Genomic DNA, 27,442 nt, shown 5'->3' with positions numbered 1-27,442 from the left:
CACAAGTCTTCGATGCTGTTAATAAGAACCACCTTTACAAATATAATGGACTATACAGAATCTCACAAATTTCAGATAGAGATAGAGAGACTTTATTTTAATAGCTCTTCCCTCTCCTAATGACCTTTCAAATCCCCACTTCTTCCATTAAGTCCTTCCGTGCTGATCCTCCAGAGATATTTGCTCTACTTTATGTTTGCATTTTCACCCCATGAGTTGTATGCCTCAACCTTACCATCAGTGTTTATCAAAGACAGGAAGGTCCACGAGACAGGGACCATACATTTGAACATGCTAACAGCTATTAATAAAAATAATAATGAAAATGAAGCTAAGACTAAGACTTCAATGTAAGAGTGACACTACCTTTTTGCTCAGTAATTAGGTGCTGGACAATAACATCAGTCATGCTGTCCCTGTAAGCATAACGATCTTTATAGAGTCCATGGACTGTACTGAAAATCAGCTGATAAAAGGAAATTGTTCCATCCTGGCATCCTATCGCCTGAACATAAGGAGAAAGATCTCAAAAACTCATACAATCACCTACATGTGTCAACCAATGATAACTTATAAGCAACTACAAAAAACACGCATAAAAGTTAGGGCTGTAGATTAATCGCAGTTTTAATCGCACTGTTAAATAACAGAATACTAATTGAAATTTATTAAATATTTTTCAATGTTTTTCTACGTTTTCAAATATATTGATTTCAATTACAACACAGAATACAAGGTGTACAGTGGTCACTTTATATTATTTTTTATTACAAATATTTGTACTGTAAAAATGATAAACAAAAGAGACGTATTTTTCAATTCACCTCATACAAGTACTGTAGTGCAATCTCTGTCGTGAATGTGCAACTTACAAATGTAGATTTTTTTTTGTTACATAGCCGCACTCAAAAACAAAATGTAAATCTTTAGAGTGTACAAGTCAACTCAGTCCTATTTCTTGCTAAGACAAACAAGTTTGTTTACATTTACGGGCGATAATGCTGCCCTCTTCTTATTTACAATGTCACCTGAAAGTGAGAAACGGGCATTCACATGGCACTTTTGTAGCTGGCATTGCAAGGTATTTATGTGACAGATATGCTAAACATTCATATGCCCCTTCATGCTTCAGCCACCACTCCAGAGGACATGCTTCCATGCTGATAACACTCGTTAAAAAAATAACACGTTAATTAAATTTGTGACTGAACTCCTTGCGGGAGAATTGTATGTCTCCTGCTCTGTTTTACCCGCATTCTCCCATATATTTCATGTTATAGCAATCTCGGATGATGATCCAGCATATTGTTCATTTTAAGAACACTTTCACTGAAGATTTGACAAAATGCAAAGAAGAAAGTACTAATATGAGATTTCGAAAGATAGCTACAGCACTCGATCCAAGGTATAAGAATCTGAAGCGCCTTCCAAAATCTGAGAGGGACGAGGTGTGGAGCATGCTTTCAGAAGTCTTCAAAGAGCAACACTCCAATGCAGAAATTACTGAACCCAAACCACCAAAAAAGAAAATCAACCTGCTGGTGGCATCTGACTCAGATGATGAAAATGAACATGCATCGGTCCACACCGGTTTGGATCATTATTGAGCAGAACCCATCATCAGCATGGACGCATGTCCTCTGGAATGGTTGCTGAAGCATGAAAGGACATATGACTCTACCACATCTGGAACGTAAATATCTTGTGACGCCGGCTACAACAGTGCCATGCGAATGCCTGTTCTCACTTTCAGGTGACACTGTAAACAAGAAGCAAGCAGTATTATCTCCTGCAAATGTAAACGAACTTGTTTGTCTGAGCGATTGGCTGAACAAGAAGTAGGACTGAGTGGACTAGTAGGCTCTAAAGTTTTACATTGTTTTATTTTTGAATGCAGATTTTTTTTGTACATAATTCTACGTTTGTAAGTTCAACTTCCATGTTAAAGTGATTGAACTACAGTACTTGTAATGGGAGAATTGAAAAATACTATTTCTTTTGTTTTTTTACAGTGCAAATATTTGTAATAAAAAATAAATATAAAGTGAGCACTGTACACTTTGTATTCTGTGTTGTAATTGAAATCAATATATTTGAAAATGTAGAAAACATCCAAAAATATTTAAATAAATGGTACTCAATTATTAACAGTGTGATTAATTTTGTGATTAATCATGATTAATTTTTTTAATCGCTTGACAGCCCTAATAAAAATGCATGACATTTAAATGAACACTAAATCCCTTACGTTACATTCTCCAAAATAGCATACCAACTTTAGCCCTGATCCTGCTCACATTGTATTCAATGGCAAAACTCCCATCGACTTTAATGATCCAGGATGAGGCCCTATATGATCATGGATAAGGCTAAGTTTTTGTCATGGATGTTTTTACTAAAAGTCACGGACAGGTCACGGGCAATAATGAAAAATTCACAGAAACTCCTGACCTGTCCTTGACTTTTACTAATAATACCCAGTGACAAAATGGGTAGTCTGGGGAGAGACTAGGAGCTCCGGGGGTCCCCTCAACTGGCAGTTTCAAGCTGTGGGAGTCCCCCTGCCTTCCGTGGGGGCCGGGAGCTCCAGGAATCCCCCTTGCCACCACTGGTGGATGGGAAAGGTGGGGATCACCCCGCCGCCCTCGCCAGTCGGAAGCGGCGGGTCCCCCCCCTGCCTCCTGCAGCGGGGAATTCCCCCCTGCCCCTGGGTCCTCCCTGATGCCTGCAGCGGCTGGGAGCAGCGGGGATCCCCCCTGCCGCCAGCGGGGAGCAGTGGATCCCCACTGCTGCGCGCAGGGGCGGGGAGCGGCCATGGTCCCTCTTAACGCCCTCGGCAGGCGGGGTCCCTCTTGATGCCCGCGGCGGCCGGGAGCAGCGGGGATTCCCCCTACCCCCTGGTCCTCCCTGCTGCCTGCGGGGGTGGGGAGTGTGGGGGGGGTGCCCCTTGCCACCCGCGAAGGCCGGGAGCAGCGGGGGTCCCCTGCCGCCTATGGCGGCCCAGAGTGGCGGCGGGGAGCTGTGGGGCGCCCCTGCCTCCACAGGCGGCAGGGGATCCTGCAGCTCCCAACCGGCACTGGCTGGAGTCACGAAGGTCTTTGGAAGTCATGGATTCCGTGACTTCCATGACTAAATCACAGCCTTAATCATGGACACTTACTTATTTTTAATCACCACTCTTGGTCTACTGATTTCAAAAGGAGTTCTGCCACTGACAGATTATAGTATATATTGCCCCAAATGGTAACAAACACATTCTCCACAAGGCTCTTTAGTAGAAATTCTGAACCAGACAGCCTACTTGCACATCTACTTCCACTCATCCTATTGCATAGCCTCTCCAGTCACCCTATTTCATATATATCATCAAAGTTATTTTTAAATAAATCAACTACCATTTAAAAAATAAAATGCAGTAGATGCCTTACGTAGGCCAGTAAGCTTTATCCCCATTTATCACCTTCTTGTAGCCCAGGATACATTTCTCCATGACTATTTTTAACTTCAATGGGAGTTGAATGTGCTTACTCAGCAACATCTAAAGATTAGGCCACTTGTATTTAGCTGCCTCAGTAAGGATTTGGGTGCCTACATTTAGGTACCCAAGTTTGAAAATTGTGGCCCTACCATATGTATCTAAGGTCTAAGAGAAAAGCAATAAAATGTCCCCTCTTACCACATAATTGGAGTCTGGTTTAACTTTACATGTCCACACCCAGCTACTCTGATCTCCTATGGTACCGAGACGCACTCCATCCTTCGTGTAGAGAGAGACTTGCTTATCTGAGCCTCCCATTAATATATATTCTCCTTTGGAAAAATAGCTAACACAGCACGGATCAAAATTCAGCACCCTGTCCTTCCCAATCTACAAGACAAAATAGAGATCAAAGAAAAGGGTCATTTCATGTTTTCTGAGTCATGAAAAGTAGTTGGAAACTAGCAAGAGGATCTCCCCAGTGTACAAGGATCCTCAGGTGCCAAAGTTCTATCATACAGGCTCCATGACACCACCATCCCTTCAGCTAGTGGCAAAGACTTTCCTACACCCAGCAACAGCTGACAGTTGTAATAGCCCTCAGAAGCTACTCTAAGTTGCATCTGAGAACCAGCCTAGCCCAACACAGGTCCGCTCAGAATCAGGGTGATTTAAAAAACATTAATGAGTCTCCCTCTCATGAACTGTGCCAAGGACTCCACAGCTGCAGCTCAGGATCTGGGCCAGTAAACTGTCACAAACAGGGCGTCCTTACCCATAGGCAAAGTTCCTGGTGCCCTGCGCAGCTGCGTGCTGCTCCAGCCCCTGCTCCGGCTCTTCCCCAGGGCCCCCGCCCTGCCCCTTCCCCGCCCGAGCCCCGCCTCTTCCCGTCCTTGCTCCGCCTCCGCCCCCCCCCGAGGACTGCAGCATGGACGAGCCTGCACTCACCGGCGGCAGGAAGTGCAGACCCGGCCCCAGCTGCGCCGTCGGTGAGTGGTTCCCCACTGCCCCCCAAGCCAGCCCTTCCCCCACACTCCCTCCCCATGGAGGCCTGGGGACAGCCCCCGTGCTCCCTCCCCGCAGAGGCCTGGGCCCCCCCCCCACACACCCCGCGTGTGGGGGGGGGGGCGCCTTGCGTAGGGCCCCAGAATAGCTAGGGACGGCCCTGGTCACAAAAGTCTGCAAAACTAGAAGAAGTGACAGGAAGTGTCTCTGTTGGGTTGGGAGACACTGGAGCAGGAAAAGAGGATGGTCAAAAGCAGCCAAACAAAAAGCTTTATAGAAGCCACAATGTATATACAGAATATGGTCAAAAATATTCAGTTACTCCTGAGGGTAAATACGAATGCACTTTCCAAAGCATTAAACTTCAACTTACCTGTTTGCCACTGAGCTGAAAAAAGGAAAGCCTTTGACCCCAGTCTGCTACAGCTAAGATGTCATTGTGTTCATCTCTAACATATAGAAGAAACAGACAATTAAGACATGTGGTGCACTGCAGTGATTTCTGTACAAAACTCATAAAAGCTACAGACAAAAAATAAGTACTATGTCAGACTACATTTAGCAAATAATGATTTTTTAAAAAAAGGCACAACAACTGAGAGAAAAGCAAACATATGCATCCTAACTAGAATACTAATGAACTTTTGCAGCCAGAGAACAGACAGCTTTGGGGGGGTAGAGGGGTGTAAGGGAGTCCACCATTTCCTCCCCACACATCACTATGCCACGGATTGTTTGCCTCCAAAGACTTAATACATCACTTCATAGACTTCCACTGCAGTTACGATCAGCCAAGGCTGATTAGCTAAGAGTCCCTGGACTTAAATATCTGTGGCCATATTCTGATAGCTTCAGGGGTGTAAATCCAAAGTCAATGGGCCTGAGTGGAGATGCACCTGATTTACATAAATATAATCGAGAACAAAATGTTGTCCTTGGAAGCTGATAGCAGAGCATTCTCTGAGAAGGGCCTCAACTCTGGAATTTGGTATTGTACTCTAATGCATAGAGCCCTGGACTCAAACTCAAGAAACCTGGGTTCTATTCCCATCTCTGCAGCAGGCCTGCTGGGTGACCTTGGGCAAGTCACTTCTCTGTGCCTTAGTTTCCCCATCTGTAAAATGGGGCTGATACTCCTTTGTAAAGTCCTTTGAGATCTACTGATGAACAGTACTATATAAAACAGCTAGGTATTATTATTACTGCTGATCTGCGAGTCTGTTCACCTTAGGACACCACACAAAGACCATCACTCCTCCTCCATTCCTTTGCCTGCGGGAGAGCGAATATGGTATTTAAGATTGATAGGGAGCAGGGATGGGCTGGAAGTAAAAAATTTTATTATGGTTTAAAAAATTGTGGGACTAAATTCACTGCTGGCACACAAAAAACGATGCAACTCCATCTAGTCAACAGAAACCCACACACCAGCAATGAATATGGCCCTATGGGTTTTGGGGTTCTTTAGGTTTTGATTATTTGTTTTGGTTTGTTACTTACATACACTATGAGTTTTTATAATCTATAAAATGCGTTCAACGATCTGATGATATTGCTGCACAAGCCTGACACTCGGAAAAAAAAAAATCAGTCTCCTAAAAGCTCCTGCTCAGTATTACTACTGTTGCAATTGGCAGTCTCATCAGAATCTCTGGGCTCTAGAGACTGAGATATCTTCTCATTCCTAGAGGTGTTTGCTTCAGGTAAGGGCTGAAGTTCATTGGTAGAAGACAGAGAGGAGAAATAAATAATTACATATATAAATTGGGACATAAATGTAGATGTCTACATTGTCTGTAGAACAGTAAATTTTATTCCCTTGAAATTTCACTCACGAGCTGGTGTCCCTAGGGCTCTCCTCTTCCTCATGTTCTTCTTCTTCTGTCTCACTACCCTGACTACTGCACGTGCTGGACTTCAAAACTGGTATTTCCTCTAAATAGTTGTGGACTGACTCCTCCTCTTCCTCACTTGCTCTATGATTCCAGAAATTCTCCCACCTACTGTAATATTAATTGTTCATTCACCTTCCCTATAACTACAGTCAAACTATCATTTCAAAATCTATTATTCTAAGACAAACTTCACTGCATAAAAATACACAAACGAAAAACCACACCATCTTTCCTGTATCAGAGGGGTAGCCGTGTTAGTCTGAATCTGTAAAAAGTAACAGAGGGTCCTGTGGCACCTTTAAGACTAACAGAAGTATTGGGAGCATAAGCTTTCGTGGGTAAGAACCTCACTTCTTCAGATGCAAGTAATGGAAATCTCCAGAGGCAGGTATAAATCAGTATGGAGATAACGAGGTTAGTTCAATCAGGGAGGGTGAGGTGCTCTGCTAGCAGTTGAGGTGCCATCTTTCCTGGCATCCAAGCTGATTTTGCACCCAGTTTTTCCATTTATCAAAAAAGACAATGAAGTACAATTGCTACATATAGCCACCAAAGAGATACACCCACCATTAGTGTGTTCCAGCATCTGAATTAGTGTGATCAAAACAGTGCAACTCTATAATTAAAAAAACAGGCAGCCTAGTAGGAGGCAGCTGATGTCTAGAAAGAGGTGTAGCTTGTCCCACAGGAATCTCAGTTTATCCCAGATACAAATCTCAGGGAGATGGGGCACTTGATCTTAAAACTCAAGTTGCCAATTATCCATCTCTTAGTCAAAATGCACTCCATTTTGGACTGTATATAGCAGTGAGAAAACCAAAGGTGGAAAGAGAGAAAAATCTGCACCAACGGAGTTTGTGAAAGCCCTCTTGGGTCAGTCACAGAGCGGTATAAGCCTCAAGAGATGGGGCAAAGCTTTCTTTAAGCCGAAGTAACATATGTGAATTTTGATGTGTCGTTGAGGGACGCCTATAACAAAGGCAAAGTGAAGGAAGAGTAGGATTGGGAGAAAAAACAGACCTAATCCTCATCTCATTTACACCAGTCTAAATCCAGAGTAACTCCATTTGCTTCTATGGAGTAATTCCAGATTTTTTACAGATGTGAAAAGGTGATCACCAGTGAAGAGCCTGAGGACTCTGAGGGCTTGTTTACACTAGGGCTGGATTGAGGGCTTGTTTACACTAGGGCTGGATTGAGGGCCAGCGATCGATCCAGTGGAGGTCGACTTATCGTGTCTAGTATAGATGCAATAAATCGATCGCTCTAGTGTCGACTCTGGTACTCCACCTCAATGAGAAGTGCAAGGGGAATCGACGGGAGAGCATCTCCCGTTGACACCCTGCAGTGAAGACACTGCGGTAATTAGATCTAAGTACGTCGACTTTGGGTATGTTAATCACGTAGCTGAAGTTGTGTAACTTAGATCGATCCCACCCCATAGTGTAGACCAGCCCTAAGTAAAGTGCAGAAGAAACCCACTTAAGGAAGAAGGATAATGGCCTGGCCATGCTGTGATGTCAGGAATCACTAAAACAAGGATTATCTGTTCAGCACAAAAGGGATGGACGTAAGAGGTTTACCTTGATGGATTCCAGCAAATTGACCATACTGGAGATAAAGAGCCGCCAGGACGTTCTATTTTGACTTTCTCTTCACCATTTTTATTCCTTATGCTGACAATGCCATTGAACATCCCCAAAGCAAGGTATTGGCCATCATTTGTCCAGCTGATAACAAAATAAACAAAATGAAAAAGCAGCACGACACAGAGGAAACTACTAAAAGTACAGTGTACTGAACCAGCAGATGATAGTTTAGAATGTGTCTCTAAGTAAGGAGAAAGAGTACTGGAATTTAGCCATTTACCCTGCAGCAATGTACAGTCACATTCATATTTATAGCAGGAACATGCAACCTAGGGAGAAACTCTTTGTTATACCTAAGTGAAAAATAAGTGCAAGAATAAAGAGAACAAAAGAGATATCACCTGCTAACACATGATGGAAAAATCACATCTACATTATTTGTGAAGATTGTGTGTCCACATACACACTGTATAATCTTCATTCAGAATAGTGATCACATAGAAGAGACAATAGTGATGTTTAGCATACAGAGCACTGGACTGGAACTCAGGAGACCTGTGTTCTACTCCCAGCTCCGCTACTAGCCTGCTACATGACCTTAAGCAAGTCACTTCACCGCTCTGTGTCTCAGTTTCCCCATCTGTAAAATTGAAATAATGATACCTCCTTTGTAAAGTGCTTTGAGAACTACTGATGAAAAGCACTACACAAGCGCTAGGTTTTATTTTATTATTTCCCCTGACTTTACCAGTTGAGTATATCCTTTTGCCCGCCCGATCACTTCCTTAAAACTGACTATGCTGCTGCCTCTGCATGTAGAACAGTTTACCTGTTTGCCAATTGCCCTCCTTCTACTCTTTCAAATGCTTCCTTAAAACACATTATCATCAATCCTTCCTATCTTTCTCCTCACCTTCCCTTACTTGAACTGTAGTGCAGCATTTCTCAAACTGGGGTCCGTGGACCCCGGTGATCAACTCCTCCCCTTCCCTCCCAACGCCTCCTGCATGCTTAAACTCCAGCAGCACAGCAGGGCTAAGGCAGGCTCCCTGCCGCTTCCAGAAGCGGCCAGCACATCCCTGCGGCCCCTAGGGGTGGGAGCAGGGAGTCTCCACGTGCTGCCCCTGGCCCGAGCGCCGACTCCACAGCTCCCATTGGTCGGGAACTGCGGCCAATGGGAGCTGCAGGGGCAGTGCCTGAGGGTAGGGGCTGCGCATGGAGACCCTCTGCCCGCCCCCGCATAGGAGCCGCTGCCAGAGGGATGTGCCGGTCACTTTCGGGAGCCGCCAGAGTTAACCGCCGCCCAGCCAGAGCCTGTACACCTCACCCCCTCCTGCACCCCAACCCCCTGCCCAAGCCCAGAGCCTGCACCCAAACTCCCTCCAAGAGTCTACTCCCCCTCCTGCACCCCAACCCCCTGCCCCAACCTGGTAAAAGTGAGTGAGGGTGGGGGACAGCAAGCGACGGAAGGAGTGGGGATGGAATGAGCAGGGGGCGGGGCCTTGGAGAAGGGGCAGGGCCTCAGAGAAGTGGGTGGGGCAAGGGCTGAGTAGGGGTCTGAGGGTCCCCGGAAAATTTTAAATCAAAATGGAGGTCCTCGGGTTGCTAAAGTTTGAGAACTGCTGCTGTAGTGCATGGTCTTGTCTGAGACTGCAAGCTTTTGGAGATATGTCGTAAACCATGTGTATATTTATAATTTTTCATGCTTTACAGTGCTCTATAATATTACTCCTGAGGGAATTATGTGCCAAAAAATTAAAAAGTCTGTGCCAAAAAAATATAAATTCTGCACACAATATTTTAAAATTCTGCAAAATTTTGTCAGTAAATAATTGTGGAGGCTCCAGCATGGAAGTGGAGAGCACAGGCAACTGGCTGCACGGAGGTAGGAGATCACCCTGACGCACCTCCAACCTCCAGGATATGAATTCGGCAGTGAGGCTATGCCCAACCCTGACACAGTGGAAGGGCTGGGCCTGCCCCAGAAACACCCCGGGGCCCTGCCCCACCATGCCAGGCACACCAGGTGTGGGAAGCAGGCTCAGCTCGGCAGGATCCAAGTCCGGACAGTTTTAACTGGGGGGATCCAGGTGTGGGGTGAGAGGGTCCTGTGTGGGGCAATATGGGTGCAGGTGGCTCAGTGGGGGATCCAGATGCATGGGGATTTGGATACACAGTGGCTTGTTGGGGAGTTCCATGTGCAGGGACAATGGAATTCTGCAGGGGAGTCCAGGTGAAGGTGGGTTGGTGTTCAGCAGTTTGAGTACCAGTGCAGCTGGTTGGAGCTCAGTGGGGTGGGGGTCTGAGTGCAGGGAGCTCATCAGGGTGGTCAGGGCTCATCAAGGTTGGGGTTCGAGTGCAGAGGGCTCAGCGGGGGCTGGTCTGGGTGCAGGATGGGGGTCTGGATTCGGGAGGCAGGGGATGAGGCTCAGCAGGGTCGGGATTCAGTGGGCTCAGTGGGAGGGTATTCCGTGCAAGGGTCTGGGAATGGGGGAGCATCTCCCGTACACTGACCCCTCCCGCCAGCGGCTGAGGAGCAATGGGGGCAGGAAGCGGGGGAAAGGAGGCGGTGCAGAGCTTCCTGCAGCCAGTGGAGGTTTCTGGGGATGGGTCTGACCCAGCCCGGCCTGGCCCTGGCTGCTCCTTGAAGAGGAAGTACCGTCCTTCCCCACCCCCAGCCAAGCCCAGCCAGCTCTAGCAGCTGAGCCCGGCACAGGGTAGGAGCCACTGGCCGGGGCATCCCCAGCCCTCCTCCCCACCCGCAGTGATTTGCCTCTTTGCTGGCTGCTCTGGGTGCCCAAAACAACATGCCCACGCTGCTGGGGAGGGACACATGGCTGCTCTTGCGGCTTCCCTTTGCTTCCCCGTCAGAAAGTCATTTTTCTGCGGGGAAGCAAAGAAATCTGCAGGGGACATGAATTCTGTGTGCATGAAGTGGCACAGAATTCCCTTAGGAGTATGGATAAGTGTTTTTGTATTATTAATTATTATTATTATTAATATAAAGTTAACTTAAAGCCCAATCCTGATATTTGATGCTTATATTATCTGGTTGCCCCACACACCACAAAAAAGTCTAAGTTATATATATATATATATATATCTATTGATGTTTACAAAGTACTTTACAAATATTAGTAAGTCTCAGCAGCACCTCCAAGAGGTTATTACTGTATCAATAGATAAAGAAAGGAACAGAAAGGTTAACTGACTTGCTCAAGATCACACTGCTTGTCATTGCAAGTCAGAAACAATACAATTTAAAAAAAAAAGTATACTGCACACACATACTGGGAAGAGGATGAGAGAAAGAAAAAACAGTATGTAACAGATGCTGCTTATTGCACCAGTGGAAGGTGCTCAGATACTACAGTGATGAGGATGGCGTGATATAGGAACCTTTGGTTCTGTTGTAATCTGTTCTATAAACTCCCAGTTCATGCTCCTAATCATGGCTTCTGCATACATTTAATTATATATACTTTTCTCTTTGTCATATTTTTATTCATAAAGGAAAAAAACAAATCTGAATGACACATCTAGTGCTTAAAACTTACCTACAGCAGGTGATTTTACTGCTTGATTTATGTTTGGAGACTGACTTCTGCTCAGGAGACCACAAGCCTTAAAAACAAAAACAAAAAAACCTAAGAAACCGACTAAGTTCTTCATCATTACAAGCAGCATTTAGATTAGAAAAAAAAAAAAAAAGGTGGTTGATTTTAAAGGGGCCAGGATTTTACTCAGTGTTGGGAAGGGTCAATATTTTGAATAGGTGCTGTTTATTCATATATGGAAGGAGTGGGAAGTAAACATCTAAATATAAGAACTATAATGAAATATGTCTTAAAGTGGGGCAAAAAAAATACTACTCTTGAAAAATCATATCACCATAAGATAACACACTTTAAGGCACTGGAGTACATAACCCTTTTCCAACTGATGGGGGGGAGTGATTTTAAAAGTAAAATATTAATTTATGCTCAACAAGGTATTTTCTAAATTTTAATCTGTATACTCCATAGTGAAGGAGTAACATTTTATTTCTCCATTTCTTCATTACAGAAAAGAAAAAACTGTACCTATACATTACTGGCTTAAAATGAGAGAATTAAACATTATTAATAATGTTTACTGGCTCAATGAAAAACATCAGAGGAAGAAGACATACCAAAATCACTGGAGGAGCAGGATGCCAGTTGGTGAGTAACAGGATTGTATGAAACACACTGTATAGAATCATTATGCCTAGAACAAAGTAATCATCACATTTCAAACAAATCTTTTGTTTTAAATGCCACATTTTCTATCTTTTATAACAAGATATCTTAAAGCTAAGCTTAGGAGGACAAATATTGCATAAAAACAGATCAAGTTACACTATGTCAAATTAACATGTAATTAAACTAAGTTAAAAATAAACTTTTTTTAAATTAAGCAGTCTCTAAATGGAGGCTTCATCAGATTGCAAGAACTGGCTGCATTGGTATGAGGGCATAGGTGGATATTGGTTTGGGAAGCACTGTGAAAGAAATAAATGTTATTAACCAAATTTTTCCATAATATGTATGCGTGCATCTCTCTCAATAACTTCAACAAGAATCATGCAAACTTATCAAAAAGCAGAATTAGGATTTGAAGACGTAAAATACTAGCAATTACATATCTATATTTCTTAATGACTTGTGGAAGACTGGTATTAATCCAATGAAAAATACCAAGAGAATTCTGTATGCACACAAATGAAGCAGGGCAGAAAAAGATGGAACTTTTTGGTGGAGGCAAGTACTAGCAACCACCTTTGGATTGGGCTTCAAACTAGAACTATTCTAATTTGGCTTATTTTACAAGATCAGGCTCATGTCTTGGACATACAGTACACATAACTCCTGTTGAGACAAAGGCAGAATATAACTCCCAAAACTCTCCTGACACTCCTCTGCTCTTCTTGAACTCCTGCAGCTTCTTAACACAGTGAGAGAGGCTCTCTGGTGCTCCTTCAGCCCTGCAATGTCTTCACAAGAGTAACATCAGTGCTTTATCTAGCCCTCCCACTACTCCCTCATTCTCTTAACTGTTTTCCTAACCCTCTCAAATATCTTTTTATATCTTGACTGCTCTCCTCCATCATTTCTCCTCTCTCTACTAGTTTCTTCTCTGACCCTAGTTCACATTCCTTCAACTCTCCTAGCATCTCTCACTTATATTAACAGCAGAAGTCCATAACCAAAGTATCTATTTAAAGGAAGCAGTGAAGTGAATGGGTTCACTTACGTGTATTTCAGAATGCCTTCTAACTTTGAAGTCCAAATTATTACACTTTTGTCAGCAGAGCCAGATGCAAAACGCTTGCCTAGGGATTAATAATAATATTTTAAAACAAAACACCCATACATTTAATTATCACGTTTACTCCAAAAACACTCATCTTAGCAAAATAGAAAACAGGAAGTACTTTGTAGGTGTCTGAGCTCTACAGGATCATGTAAGTATGGGTCCAGTCCTGCTACTGACTCCATATGGTTGCACTTCTGCACCCACACAAAGTACTGCTGACTTCAATGGAATGCTGTACAGGTAGACCTCTGCTTTCACACAGAGCCCCACTAAAGTTCATGGGATGCACAGGTCTCTATTCGTATCATCAACTGCAGGATTGGGGCCTATGTTTGTAATATCCAGAGAACAGCACTTTCTTCTGCAGCTAATATTTGTAAAGTGCTTTGAGACCTGAGATAAAAGGCAGTGTTTAAATACAAAGTATTATTAAAACTACCTTAACATTCCTAATTTTAAATTTACAATAAGAAAGGCATGAGGCCAATTACCATGCTTTCTACAAACTAACACAAACAAGGAAGCTAAGAAACCCAAAGGTGTCACCTACCATCTTTAGCATAAGCCACACAGTACACTGTGTCCTTGTGCCCTTTCAAGGGCTGAATTAAGGTTCCATCAGATGTATCATACACCTGTATCAATAAAAGGAAAATGTAAAGACCACAATCCTTCAACAAGCTCCACAGGGACTAGAATAATTAGAACTAAACAAGATTTGAGGCAAAATAATTGTTTGTATACTTTGCTTATTTGACAATACTTTGTACATAGTCAATGTCACTATTTCTCATGGATAGTTAGTTAGTTTCCCCTATTAAAGTCCACACAGCAAAAGGAGACAAATTAAAAAAAAAAAAAAAAAAAGGAAAGGAAAATGCAATTATATGACAAAATTTGGCAGGGAGATTTTGAAACAGGTGTAGTACCTGAAACTACTTTTAACTTGTCTTTTAAAAATGACTACAGTTTAAATTGATGGCATCCTTTTAAAATACTAGAACATACTTGCTTCTTTCTGTGCATGGAGAAGCAGGCATTACATGTAAGGACAATAGAGATTACTCAATCATTTATATGAAAGTCATTCAATTCATATGCTGTTTTCAGACACCCACTTGGCCTGCCTGTTTCAAAAAATCCCATTCCCTCCCTATATCAAAAACTATCACTTGTTCTTTCTACCACATCTTTTTAAACTGAAGAAAAGGACACATGAAAGAGTCCCCATTAGAGAGAGTAGTAAGAAATTTTAAAAGACCCCAAAAATATTGCTATAGTTTATATAATGTTCCATAGCTATATTTTGGGGTCTTTTAAATTATATATTATTATTCTTAGATTCAGGTGGTATGGTGTGGAGAGGAGTAAACAATCTCCTACCAGCAATCTGTTTCCTGCTGCAATTATCAGCTGAGTTCCATCAGGTTTAAAGGCAAGATCATATATACTGGACAATGAGACAAAAAGGGAAAATTAAGGACAGAACACGTAATATTACAAGAAATACCCAGAAAACATACTTTCTATTTCTAACATTGTTTAAATGCCATAAAAAAAGGAGTCAAGATTTAATTTAATAGAATTTATTACACACCTCAGAACATATCTAACTTTGGGGAAAATTCCAGAAGCCAAATAGGTTTACGATGCTTTCCCCACATGCAATAAGAATTTCTCCAAACCAGACCACCATCCTGCAATTGGCTTTGTCCAGGCACAGAAGTATGCTTACACAGATCCAACTGCAGGACCAGGTCACTAACCTGCAACTGCATCCTTGTAGACAGATCCTTGTGACCATGCATATGCAGTTGCAAGATCAGGGCCATGGGTGGATGAAAATTTTAAAAAATAGGGAAAATCCTGCATTATTCAGACATTATTATTGACATTATATTACCTATTGTTTATGAGAACCAACTATATACACGCTACAGTATACATTTTGATGGTTATATGGATAATAAAAACAGATTCTTGTTCAATGACATGAAGAAAATCAAAATAGAAAGGTGGTACCATATTTAATCTTGCTGTCACTTGATGTTGGGAGGGGTAGGGGCTGGAGAGGCGGAATAAATGGTCTGTATTCATTCCTCAGTAAAGTTTTCCTGAGATATACAGCTGGTTTCCAAGAGGACAATCCTACCATAGCACAGTTCAGTAGAACACGATACAGAACATTAAACAGCTGCCAATATACAATAAATTAGTATTGGCTGGGGGTGGGAGGGCATTTTCTCCCAAAGCACTTCCTACCACTTGAATATACAACACTGGAGAAATTAACCACTCATTCGTTTAGCAAAGCCTCCACAGGGAGGGTAAAGGGTGAAGTCTGGCCAAGCACACCGGAAGTACACCTCTACCCCAATATAACATGAATTCTGATAAAACGCGGTAAAGCAGTGCTCCGGGGGGGGGGGGGGCTGCGCACTCCAGCGGATCAAAGCAAGTTCGATATAACACGGTTTCACCTATAATGCGGTAAGATTTTTTGGCTCCTGAGGACAGCGTTATATCGAGGTAGAGGTGTACTCTTAGAAAAAAACTGTGGAGTGATATTTAACATGCACAAAGAGCAAAGAGAACCACAGTTTGGAAAATCACCCACAGAGTAAACTACCTGGAATTCAATGTATCTATTTTCTTTAAATGAAGGGCTAAAGTTGCAATCTTCCCACCCCTCAGGAACCCACAACTCAGGATTCTGGGAAATCTGTATATTCCATATTTAATGCTTAATTTACTAAACCATCCCCATTGGACTCATATTTGATGTTTCTCCCATGTCTCCCATTGACATTAGTAACCACGGTTATAAACCACAGGCTGCTGCTCTCCTGGCCCCAATAAGAACCCATGAAATCTTACCGGTTCATACAGATTGTGAGCTTTAAATTGATAAGAAATTTACTATTAAATAAAAACGGACTGACAAAGATGCAACATGCCTGATCAGATTATCAGCATGCCCATACTACAGTGACCCTCATCCCAAACCCTCCCCTGGGGCAAATCAAAAGATGGGTCCCTGCCATCCCCCCTCACATTCCTTACTAGGCCATGAGCTCCCCAAGGCAGGAACCACATCTTTCCATGTGCCCCATAAAGTGCCCAATGTGCTTTGGGATGCTGTGAAAATAGCAAACATAAACCATACTCAGCCTCTTACCATTGCTCGGCCTTATCCCTCCAGGTCAGTGCGGCCCTCATCCCTCCCTCTCCTACTAACCCTCCCTCCCCGCCTGCCCTGCCCCCTCTCCCCAGCACCCCTTCCCTTCCCTCCCCGCCTGCCCTGCCCCCTCCCCGCCTGCCCTGGCCCCAGCACCCCCTCCCTCCCCGCCCCCTCTCCCCAGCACCCCCTCCCTCCCCTCCTGCCCTGCCCCCTCTCCCACAGCACCCCCCACCGCCTGCCCTGCCCCCTCTCCCACAGCACCCCCCACCGCCTGCCCTGCCCCTAACACTCCCTCCCTCACCGCCTGCCTTGTCCCATCTACCCCTAACTACCGCTTCTTCCCCTCACCCTACCCTACCCTGCTTTGCCCCGCCCCGCCTGTGTGTGCCCGTGTTACTGCCTGCCTGCCTGCCTGCCTGCCTCTCTCAGCCCCCTCTGCTGTCTCGCGGCACCGCTGGCGCTGCCCTGACTTTCCCCCTTCCCTGGCTGCTGTTTGTTTATTTACACAAGATTAAAGCTCCCCCAACCTCCCCAGGCAACGCGCATGCGCACTAACCCCAAAGCCCTTTGCTTGGAATCAACCGGCACGACGCGAGGAGGTGGAAAGGGAAAGGACAGACACGCAAACATTGAGTCAGGATTGCGCATGCGCCACGAACGCTTCGTCCCATGGGCACTGCGCTTGCGCAAGGGGGAAAAGTACTGCGCAAGCGTGAAGCTCTCTGCGGGACTGTGCTTGGAATACGCATGCGCAAGAGGCGGACTGTTCTGTGTCGGGGCTGTTCTCGCGGTAGAACCTCTGCGCGCCCTTGGCGGGATCGTATATTGGCGAGAAGCTCTGTGGGGGTGTGTTAGGTATGCGTAAGCGCATGCGCAGTGTGGGCAGGAAAGGCGTACACCCTCACGTGACATGGGAGGCGCTTCAGTATGGCGGCTCCGGAAGTACGGGGGCAAGAAGAGGGCAGGTAAAGTTACTATAGCAACAGGAGGTCAAGAGACCTTTCAGAAGGGCTAGGTCGCGGTCTGTTCGCTCAGATTGGTCCGTCCCCATAACGTGGGGTCCTGTAGCATAGTGCGGTGATGCCACACTGTGGTGACGTCACAGGACATGGTGCGGTGATGTCACAGTGCGCGATTATGTCACATTCTGATGACGTCACGGGTCATGGTGCGGTATGTGAAACCCAGTTCTGCGTGGGTATGTCGGTCGCTCTGGGCCCTGTTTAGTTCCTTGCCAGCTTGGCTCTTGGGATGTTGTGTGCTGGCCACAAAGCCTCTGCCTAGAGAGCGCCACTGACAGCTGGGACTGGAACTGCTCAGCTATGTGTCATACGCTCTATGGTGCTGCACTCCGGGAGATTCTCATTTAGCTTGAATGGCGGGACCTGGAACAGGAGGATCTGAGTTATATCCCTGCTGCCACTGATGAGCACTGGGCTGGGTTTCAGCTGGCTGAGGGCCCTGGGCTAGGATTAGAACAGGTATAAGGTTCTGAGACGTACTGCTGTGGAGTCATTTTCTGATATGTTGCACAGATTTAGCAATCATAACACTTAAGTGGCCCCAGACATATAAACATTAAACTGGCAAGGCAGTACAGTACAAACATCAGCCAGGGCAGTTCAAAACCTCCCAACTGGCAGCCCCAGTAATGCGTATGTTACTTATGTGGGCTCTAATTAAGAAGACCATTTATGTTTCAAAGAAATAAAGAATATGAAAAATGCACTTGGAAGCTTACTTTTAAAGGCTAACATCCTACTGTGAAAAAATAACAGGAGTACTTGTGGCACCTTAGGGACTAACAAATTTATTAGAGCATAAGCTTTCGTGGGCTACAACCCACTTCTTCGAATGAAAGCTTATGCTCTAATAAATTTGTTAGTCTCTAAGGTGCCACAAGTACTCCTGTTATTTTTGCGGATACAGACTAACACGGCTGCTACTCTGAATCCTACTGTGGTTTGTTTATGGCACAAGATTATATTCCAGGGATCAGCAACCTTTGGCACTCAGCCCATCAGGGAAAGCCTCTGGCAGGTCAGGACAGTTTGTTTACCTGTAGCGTCACAGGTTTGGCCGATCACAGCTCCCGCTGGCCGCGGTTTGCCGTCCCTGGCCAATAGGGGCTACGGGAAGCGGCGTGGGCCAAGGGATGTGCTGGCCGCCGCTTCCAGCAGCCCCCATTGGCCAGGGACGGCGAACCGCGGCCAGTGGGAGCTGCGATCGGCCGAACCTGCGGACGCTCCAGGTAAACAAACCATTCCAGCCCACCAGCGGCTTTCCCTGATGGGCTGCGTGCCAAAGGCTGCCGATCCCTGTTATATACAATGCAAAGTCACACATTTGTATTCCAGACTATGATCCTCTGTATGGTTATTGCTGAAATACAAGACAATGCACTCCTCATGTTAACTTGAAGTTCAATATGTAAACATAGTATAGATTACAAATATTTTTGTTCCACATGGGAGAGAGGCTGATCATGCTGTTTCCATAGCTCTCCCAGCATCTACTGTCCCAATGAACAAGAGGCAAGGTCTCACACATAACAGTGCACAAATATTTGCAACAGGCCAGCTAATACCTTCATATTTTCAGTTAATTTTTTTCTCCAAAATCTCTGCAGGTCTTGAAATATTGTAGTTATGAATAGTTCCAGACAGGTCTATTTCTATCATTTTATTTTACATTTACTTTCAGTGACAAAAGTGACATGCAAATTGGAAAGAAAACAAAAGAAGAGGGGAAAGAATTAGTGACAGAGACAAGAGAATATTTTGGTCTACAGATTGAAGGTACTGAGACCATAGCAGAAAACACACTCCAGTGCAAAGAAGATGTAGCTGCTGTATCAGAAGTGGCTTCTAGATGTCTCAAAAACATTCCAGATGGATGGGAGAAGATCACAAAGCAACGACAGTCAGGCAAAACTGCAGGGAAATATGATGTTTATTTCATCAGGTAATATTTGATGCAACTCTTGAAATTAAATCTGTATAGTAAGTAAAAGCAGTGTATGTCACATAGACTTATTCTACTGGTTGCTTAGTGGAGAGTAAGTGTTACAGAGTCTAGGAGTCAAGTGTCCTTGTTCTGTTCCAGTCCTCACACAGATTTAGTCTGGGACTGATCCAAAACCCACTCCAAGTCCATAGACTCCTGTTGATTTCAGGAGCCTTTGAATCTGACTTAGGGCAAGTCTTTTAACTGCTTGGTACTTTATACTAATAATATGGAAATCTGTAAATAAAAATATTTACATGCCTCATAAGGGTAGCATGGGGCTGTAAAATACTTTAATATACTTAAATGAAAGTATAAAGTATTATTACTTGCAAATTAGTTCTTTGTATGAACATTTTTGATCAAATATTAATAGAAGGCTTGTCTAAAAGGTATTTATTCAGCCTTTTTAAAAAAAATATTGAGCTAGATTATTTTTTGGAAAATCCAAGTAACATTTTTGGCTGATTTCCCTCCCTCCTCCCTTCCCCCCCCGCCCCCCGAAATGTGAGGTGCAGTTTTGTTTGTTTTGTTTTAAGAGCAAGGAATGAAAACTATAACCACTGATCATTTAACTTTCTTTCATTTCATAGTCCTCAAGGAGCAAAGTTAAGATCCAAACGTGCACTTGTGGCATATTTTAGTAAAAATGGAGAGACTGTTCTTAAACCAGAAGATTTTGACTTTACTGCTCCTGTTCAGAGCAAAACTCGATCAAGAGCCAAAGGATTCGGTGCAGAAGCTGTGGGACCAAGATTACAGAATAAAGAATGTAACAGTAAAGCGCAAGATCTTAGTGTGCAAAGTAGTAAAGAAGAACTTAAAGTTTTGGAGTTGCAGACCAGTAATGAACAGCTAGAAAACATTTCCATCCATCTGCAAGGCAGGGGGGACTTGGTCATTAAAGACATTAAGCCAAAGGACTGTTGCATAAAGGCCAAAGAAAAAGGAGCAGTTGGAAGAAGGGCTCAAATTAAGAAAGCTAGAAAGGGCTCAGAAAAGAGGACTCCAGATCACAGCCAAAATAAAAGGCAGAGAAAAGCATCATGTAATAATCAAGAGGCTGAGGGCAGCCAAATCAAAAAAATCCAGCAAAAGAAAGATGTTTGTGTTTCTGATAGAGGCAGAATAGACAATCAGAACTTAAACCCCACAGATACTGGAAAAGCAAACACACTTTCAGAGGATGAAATAATGACTTCAGGATCACAATCAGAGATGCATCTTGGACCAGTAACTGCTCTCTCAGAAACAGAGTCAAGAACCATGGGACAATTAGGATATGCAGAGAAGAGTTCTGATGATGCAGCTGCTACGAAATCTGACAAGAACATTGCAGAAAGAGAAGGATTGGATGCGTTTGCGAAAGAGAAGGACTGGGTGCATTCGAGTAACCAGGATTTCAAACCTGGCACTGAAACAGACATTAGCATTTCACAGCCTTGTGACAAGAAAAGCTTTACATCAGTGAAAATTCTGCAAGGTATATACATTTCAGAGCAGAGCACTCTTCTAAAATTCCATCAGGGATACTTCCAAACTAATTACAAAAAAGGAGTGTTTCAGGCCTGCCTATTCCATGACTGGGTATGGTTAGAACAGGGGTCGGCAACCTTTCAGAAGCAATGTGCCGAGTCTTCATTTATTCACTCTAATTTAAGGTTTCGTGTGCCAGTCATACATTTTAAAGTTTTTAGAAGGTCTCTTTCTATAAGTCTATAATATATAACTAAACTATTGTTGTATGTAAAGTAAATAAGGTTTTTAAAATGTTTAAGAAGCTTCATTTAAAATTAAATTAAAATGCAGAGCCCCCCAGACCGGTGACCAGGACCCGGGCAGTGTGCGTGCCACTGAAAATCAGCTCGTGTACCTCCTTCGGCACGCGTCCCATAGGTTGCCTACCCCTGGGTTAGAACTTTCTAAATCTCCTTGCTTGGAGTCTGTCTAATCTGTTTATCATATTTACCATACAGAGCATCAGATATTATAGTAGCTAAGTGCTATGAACCAACCAGTTCAAGCCAAGGAAGTGGATTTATTCACAATTAGAAATCACACCATCACTTTCTCTGATTTAATGTAGCAATGATCACTACTCTCCATATGTCAATTAACTTCTTAAGTTACTGCAAAAGTGGCCAGGTTTTGATTCAAGATATACAACTAACCTTGTTTAACTTCATTCTGAGGTTAGTATAATAGTTCATTGATTCTGCCCTCAATTATACCTGTGCAGCATCCATTGACTCACTGAGATATGACTACTTTTCTTAAGGGTTTGTCATTTGAAGATTATTTTTTTTAACAGATGCTGAAATTTGATTAGATATCAGAGTGGAACTAATTCTCATTTACATACAGGTATTTTTTTTCTTTTTAGAAGACTATGTCCCAAGAACACAAGTAGAGAGAAGGAAAACCAGTCCATATTTTTCTAGTAAATACAGTAAAGAAGGTATAGTATTCTCTATAGGAAAGAAAGCTGTGTTTTGGGGGGATTGAAAGGCTCAAGAGATTAGTAATGGGGTATGGAGCCTTTCACTTTTATATCAGTAGCTCAAATCCATACCTGGTCATTACTAATCTGAGAGGTACCACCACCTGATGGCTGCATTGTGGCCTACGTGAGAGGATTTTTGTTGTCTCACTTTAAACCTAGCAGACAGGTGTCCATATTGCACAGACCACCATCACATTTTGCATTAACTGGCATTCTTGGTGACTATTTCAGCAGAGAAGCTGCAGATTGAATGGGCTCTGAGAATGAGCTACCTTTTTACCCATTAAGGCTGTTATTCTGTATCAGCGGTGAAGCCCACACATCTGCTGCCTGCTCTGTACTTAGTTGATGCAGTGGGAATTTATGGTAGCTGTAAGGCCCCTTCTCCCCAGAGAACAGCCCCAGTTACAGGGAACCTCTACATCCAGATGTCAGGCTAGTTCTGTACTATCTCCAGAGTGACCCTGGGTGCAGGAGGCATTCTGGGGATGGAACGAGGGTGAGTATGGCTTGGGCAGACCTTTGTCCTGGCAATTCTGCACCCATAGAAATACAGGAGCAAATTAGGGCAGCCCACCGGGGCTAGGCTAGCCTGTGCCAGGGCCCCACTGGCCCCTGCAGTGTCATAACACAAGAGAAATAAACTCTCTACCCTCCCCCCATGCACTAGTGGGAGCATGGGGGTGAATCTGCTCCAATGTCTCTTAAAAGATTGGCGGAGGGAGAAATCAACCTTTTACTGCTCAGTAAAGTTTCGCATATTATCTTTGTGTGTGTGTAGCTCCAAGCCCACCAAGAAGGAAGGCCTTCAGGAAATGGACTCCTCCTCGGTCTCCATTTAATTTGGTCCAAGAAACGCTCTTCCATGATCCGTGGAAGCTCCTCATTGCAACCATATTTCTCAATAAGACCTCAGGTAAATAGATATACGATATGATATGAAGCTTAACCTCTACATACCAGTTTCATGGCCTGTGAGTTGCATCGGCTTATGTAAATGCTGAATTTGGATCTGATGTGGCTGTTGTTGTTGAAAGATCAGGGCCTTAGCTACTAAGTTTTTCATTACAATATTGAAAGGATTAAATAAACTAATACTATCTAAGGTATATTAGTATAAACAAGTTTAAATAATTTGCATCTTCCTCATCAACAACATTCAGAATGCACACTTCGGATAGTCACACAGGGGAAGTTACTGTACATCCTTTCTGTTCACAACATATTATCTCTGCCTAGGTAAGATGGCAATACCTGTGCTCTGGGAGTTTCTGGAGAAATATCCTTCCCCTGAGGTAGCAAGAACTGCAGACTGGAAAGAAATGTCAGAGTTGCTTAAACCTCTTGGCCTCTATGAACTAAGAGCGAAGACCATTATCAAATTTTCAGGTAGCTTCTTTTGAATATGTCTGTAGAACGATCTAAACTGATGTGAGTAAGAAAGTGGCATTATAAACCCCTGCTCTGTGATTTTCCTTCAGTGTTCCAAAGATAGAACAACCTGTGTAATGGAGGAACAGGCCCTTGGTTTGAGATGACTATCAGAATTAAAAACCACATTAGTACACCTCTACCCCAATAGAACGCTGTCCTCGGGAGCCAAAAAATCTCACCGCGTTATAGGTGAAACCGCGTTATATCGAACTTGCTTTGATCCGCCGGAGTGCGCATCCCCGCCCCCCTGGATCGCTGCTTTACTGCATTATATCTGAATTCATGTTATATCGGGCCGCATTATATCAGGGTAGAGGTGTATCAACAAGGTTGATATGTTTTGCAATGAGATAGTACAGTATTTTCTGTATTTTAATGTTTAAAATAAAAACATTACTGTGTAGATTTTTCTATGTAGTCATTTAAAGCTGTCTTCCACAGTGAGATTTGCTTAGAAATAATTCCTTTTTCACCTGTTACTAATGTAATACATTTAGTTCAAATTGTAGCATTTAAAAGACTTTAAACTGGGGATTTGGATGTTTTAATGTAAAAATCAGGATTTTTCCAGTTCTGCAGTGAGTACCAATGTTTTCTTGTAATATTTTCTGTGGCACATTTCTCTACATGTTAGTATGGGGTTATATTCTCTAGATGAGTATCTGACCAAGCAATGGAGGTATCCTATTGAGCTGCATGGGATTGGAAAGTATGGCAATGATTCGTACAGAATATTCTGTGTCAATGAATGGAAGGAGGTAAGTGATGCTGTCATTCTCTAGGGTCCTGATCCAACACTCATTGAACGCATTGGGTTCCACTAGACTTTGTTAGACCTTGGATCAAGTCCTATATAATCATGTGGATTAAAAATAAAATAGAGTAGAAATAATCTGTCAACTTTAATTAAGAAGTGTTCATGGACTGTATTGTTTATGGGCCTGATCCTGCAAATCCATATTGATCTGAATAGCCCCAAGAGCTAGTCCTACAATTGTGCCTGGGTGTGCAAGGAGGCACCTAAAGGCTAGCAACAGTTGTCTCAGTTCAGGGCAACTGCACCTGTATTACCCCTCAGTGGTCCAGCAAGGGCACCCACTACTCAGGCTTCCAGCTTCCCAGCCATTGCCTGTCTTGGATGGAAACCTGCGTCTCTGTCTCTCTCTTCTGACCAGAGTATTTCCAGGCTGCACAGTTCCCTGCCTTTCGCTGTGTTATTGCCAGCAGAGGCAGGCTGCCCAAGCACGCCTGCTTGCTTCTTCTTCAGAGACTGATAACAGAGTGTTTGTCAGTAGTTATAAGTTACCACACAGTTCTGTGCAAGCTTATTTTTTTTCTTAAACTAAAAGCACTATAGAGAAAACATTAAAGACCACACAAGAACCTACATGCACGCTAATAGGCTTACCATAGACCACGCCAACACTAACATGGGCTCTGGCTGGAGTAGACCTTCCAAACCCTATCAAAAGGATTTCTTTTGTGATCAGGTTCGTCACAGCTTCAGCTCAAAGAGCACACGATCATGAAGGGCCTCAGTAGGCCAAGTCCTTCCACTCCTCTGAGGATTGGGGCCCTTCACGGACTAGAGATCCTGTCCTTTTGCTGAATCATGAAGAAGGCTGTGAGCCAGTTTATAAACAGGATATTTATCTAGAAACACTTCGTCTTTTTCATCCATGGAAAATCAAGTTTGAATTAGTATATGCATACTTCTCCCAGGGGAGTCAGGGCTGGATTTATACCTTACGCACCCCTAGGCACAGCATCTTCAGCGCCCCCCTGCCTACAGCTGACCTTTCTGTTGCATACAGTTTTAGAGAGGTAAGGCTCCCCTAGAACGCCAGTGCCCCTAGCTACATGCCTACTGTGCCTAATTGGAAATTCGGCCCTGCGGGGAGTAGCTTCAAAGGGCTGATAATGAAGGAAATACATTAGCATCTTCCTCCTACTAGAGAAGGTCCATACATTTTAATTTTTAATGGATTCCAAAAGGTATTAAGTCTTATTCAGTAAAGTTTAGCTTAATTCCATAAGGTTTATCCAGGATATTACAGGATGTTGTCAGTCTGACACAACAATCACCCCCTTTAATTTTCTTTGACGTTTCTTGGATCGGTTGTGAGATTTCTCTTCCCCATCCTGGTAATGGTAGTGGTCTTTGTGATGTGTCAGGGTACCCCCTATTTTATTTGTCTGCAAGAGCATAGGATCTGCTCTGACTTGCCTCTCCTCCCTCTACTGCAACCCAAAATCCTCACTAGGCTCTTCTCTTGTTTACAGATTGTTGCAAACAGCAGCTGTACTCCACTTAGCAAGGTTATTGTGTGACTTGCCTTCTCAGTTGATGCAAGTGATGTTTCATGTGTGATCAGTATTTATTCCCGCATTTCAGGAACATGCATGTTTAGGTCTTTTTTTGTATCAGCTTGCTGTAATAACCCTAAACTATAAAGTAGGCTCCAAGCTGGGAGTGGAGATATTCCAGGCAGTTATTTCAGTACTGCAAGAGATTTTTTTTTATAGAAGACATTTTTATGAAAAACATTAGTTCTAATGCCTTCCTTCTCTTTCAGGTACATCCACAAGATCACAAGTTAAATACATACCAAGCATGGCTCTGGGAAAACCATGAAAAAATGAGTCTTAATTGAAAAATGCAGATATGTTTTTATATAGCTTCACTTTTTGGTACTTACCACCTTGCTCTTGGCTATATGTACACATGAAATGGAAACATCCTATATTCTCTTTACACATTTGTAGTTCTGATCATTGAGTGCTTAATTCCAATATTTGATTGTGTTTTACATGTTTTCAAACCCACATTATCATTGTAATTAAAAGCTGATAAACATTGATATTTTAAAATAAATTTTAAATAAGTTATTTTAATAGTTGGCCATTCCTCAGTGCTGCAAAAATTAAAGTGATATCATACTTTCACCTAACTAACTAATACCCTGCTACCTTACCATAGAAATCCAAGTGTTATCAATTATTTCTTTTGCCAGTTAAGTATTGCTTCTGACCTTCTATCTAGTGATGGGACGGAAACATCCAACTCCCTTTGTTTGACTACTTGTGAGTAATCAAGTCAAATGATCCCAGAAGAGAAGAGGGCAGGTCCTTAGAACACAAACTCCCACTGCTAACTTTGCAAACTAAGGGCCTGATCCTGTAGAAGCTACTAGTTTAGGGTCTAATCCAGAGGTGAGCAAATTTTTTGGCCTGAGGGCCACATCTGGGAATAGAAATTGTATGGTGGGCTATGAATGCTCACAAAATTGGGGTTGGGGTGCGGGAGGGGATGAGGGCTCAGGGTGCGGCCAGAATAAGAAGTTCAGGGTGCAGGAGGGGGCTCCGGGCTGGGGAGTACAATGCGGGAAGGGGCACAGGCTACGGCTGGGGGTGCAGGCTCGGGTGGGGTTGGGGATGAGGCGTTTGAGGTGCAGGAGGGTGCTCCAGGCTGGGATCGAGGGGTTTGGAGGGCAGGAGGGGGATCAGGGCTGGGGCAGGGGGTTGGGGTGCGGGGAGAGGCTCAGGGGTACAAACTCCAGGCAGCACTCCAGGCTCCCGGAAGCAGCGGCCATGTCCCCACTCCGGCTCCTACGCGGAGCTGCGGCCAGGCGGCTCTGTGCGCTGCCCCATCCGCAGGCGCCACCCCTGCAGCTCCCGGCCAATTGGAGCTGCGGGGGCGGCGCTTGGGGCAGAGGCAACATGCAGAGCGGAGCCCCCTGGCTGCCCCTACACATAGGAGTGGGGCCATGCTGCTGCTTCCAGGAGCAGCGTGGAGCGGCCCCTGACCCTGCTCCCTGGCTGGAGCACCGGAGCAGGGCAAGCACCAGACCCCAATCCCCAGCGGGAGCTCGAGGGCCGGCTTAAAATGGCTGGCGGGCTTGATCTGGCCCGCGGGCCATAGTTTGCCCACCCCTCGTCTAATCCAATGTTCACTGGAGTTAAAGAAAAGACCAATGGATTTTAGATCAGTTCACTTCTGCTTTACTACTGAAT

General features: G+C 43.9%; 2 protein-coding genes across 8 annotated transcripts in view; one reads left to right on the top strand and one right to left on the bottom strand.

Moving 5' to 3' along the window:
* The window catches only part of IFT122 (intraflagellar transport 122), a 49,486-nt gene extending 32,289 nt beyond the window's left edge, over window positions 1-17,197 (bottom strand). For 2 of the 4 annotated variants that reach the window (XR_003369725.2, XM_026650258.2), the window contains exons 1-10: window positions 17,042-17,197; window positions 14,688-14,754; window positions 13,855-13,939; window positions 13,242-13,320; window positions 12,139-12,215; window positions 11,525-11,591; window positions 7,962-8,108; window positions 4,857-4,932; window positions 3,677-3,868; window positions 367-505 (exon numbers count right to left, since the gene is read on the bottom strand). Coding sequence is in view for 3 of the 4 variants with exons in the window: in XM_026650258.2 (XP_026506043.2) it covers window positions 367-505; window positions 3,677-3,868; window positions 4,857-4,932; window positions 7,962-8,108; window positions 11,525-11,591; window positions 12,139-12,215; window positions 13,242-13,320; window positions 13,855-13,939; window positions 14,688-14,754; window positions 17,042-17,133 (1,021 nt within the window). In the remaining variant the exon portion in view is untranslated. Of the gene's footprint in view, window positions 1-366; window positions 506-3,676; window positions 3,869-4,856; window positions 4,933-7,961; window positions 8,109-11,524; window positions 11,592-12,138; window positions 12,216-13,241; window positions 13,321-13,854; window positions 13,940-14,687; window positions 14,755-16,482; window positions 16,531-17,041 lie in introns of those variants that run through there. The other 2 variants (XM_026650257.2, XM_026650256.2) reach the window with 2 other exon arrangements.
* A 134-nt stretch (window positions 17,198-17,331) lies between these two features.
* On the top strand, window positions 17,332-26,282 carry MBD4 (methyl-CpG binding domain 4, DNA glycosylase). 4 transcript variants are annotated; one of them, XM_024207549.3, is made up of 8 exons: window positions 17,332-17,450; window positions 19,189-19,449; window positions 20,085-20,974; window positions 21,875-21,949; window positions 22,776-22,910; window positions 23,234-23,383; window positions 24,083-24,186; window positions 26,005-26,282. In XM_024207549.3, exons 1-8 carry the CDS (start codon window positions 17,413-17,415, stop codon window positions 26,080-26,082), a joined length of 1,731 nt encoding a protein of 576 aa, XP_024063317.1. In that variant the 5' UTR covers window positions 17,332-17,412; the 3' UTR covers window positions 26,083-26,282. The 4 variants fall into 4 exon arrangements, with proteins under 4 accessions (XP_024063317.1, XP_024063320.1, XP_024063318.1 ...); XM_024207550.1 differs by lacking the exon at window positions 17,332-17,450 and adding an exon at window positions 17,486-17,658; XM_024207551.1 differs by lacking the exon at window positions 17,332-17,450 and adding an exon at window positions 17,486-17,683.
* The last annotated feature ends 1,160 nt before the right edge of the window (window positions 26,283-27,442 follow it).

This window comes from Terrapene carolina, unplaced genomic scaffold (assembly GCF_002925995.2).
Source record: "Terrapene carolina triunguis isolate 2854851 unplaced genomic scaffold, T_m_triunguis-2.0 Scaffold89, whole genome shotgun sequence".
NCBI classification, from domain to species: Eukaryota; Metazoa; Chordata; order Testudines; family Emydidae; genus Terrapene; species Terrapene triunguis.
This window is presented reverse-complemented; position numbering and strand designations above follow the sequence as displayed.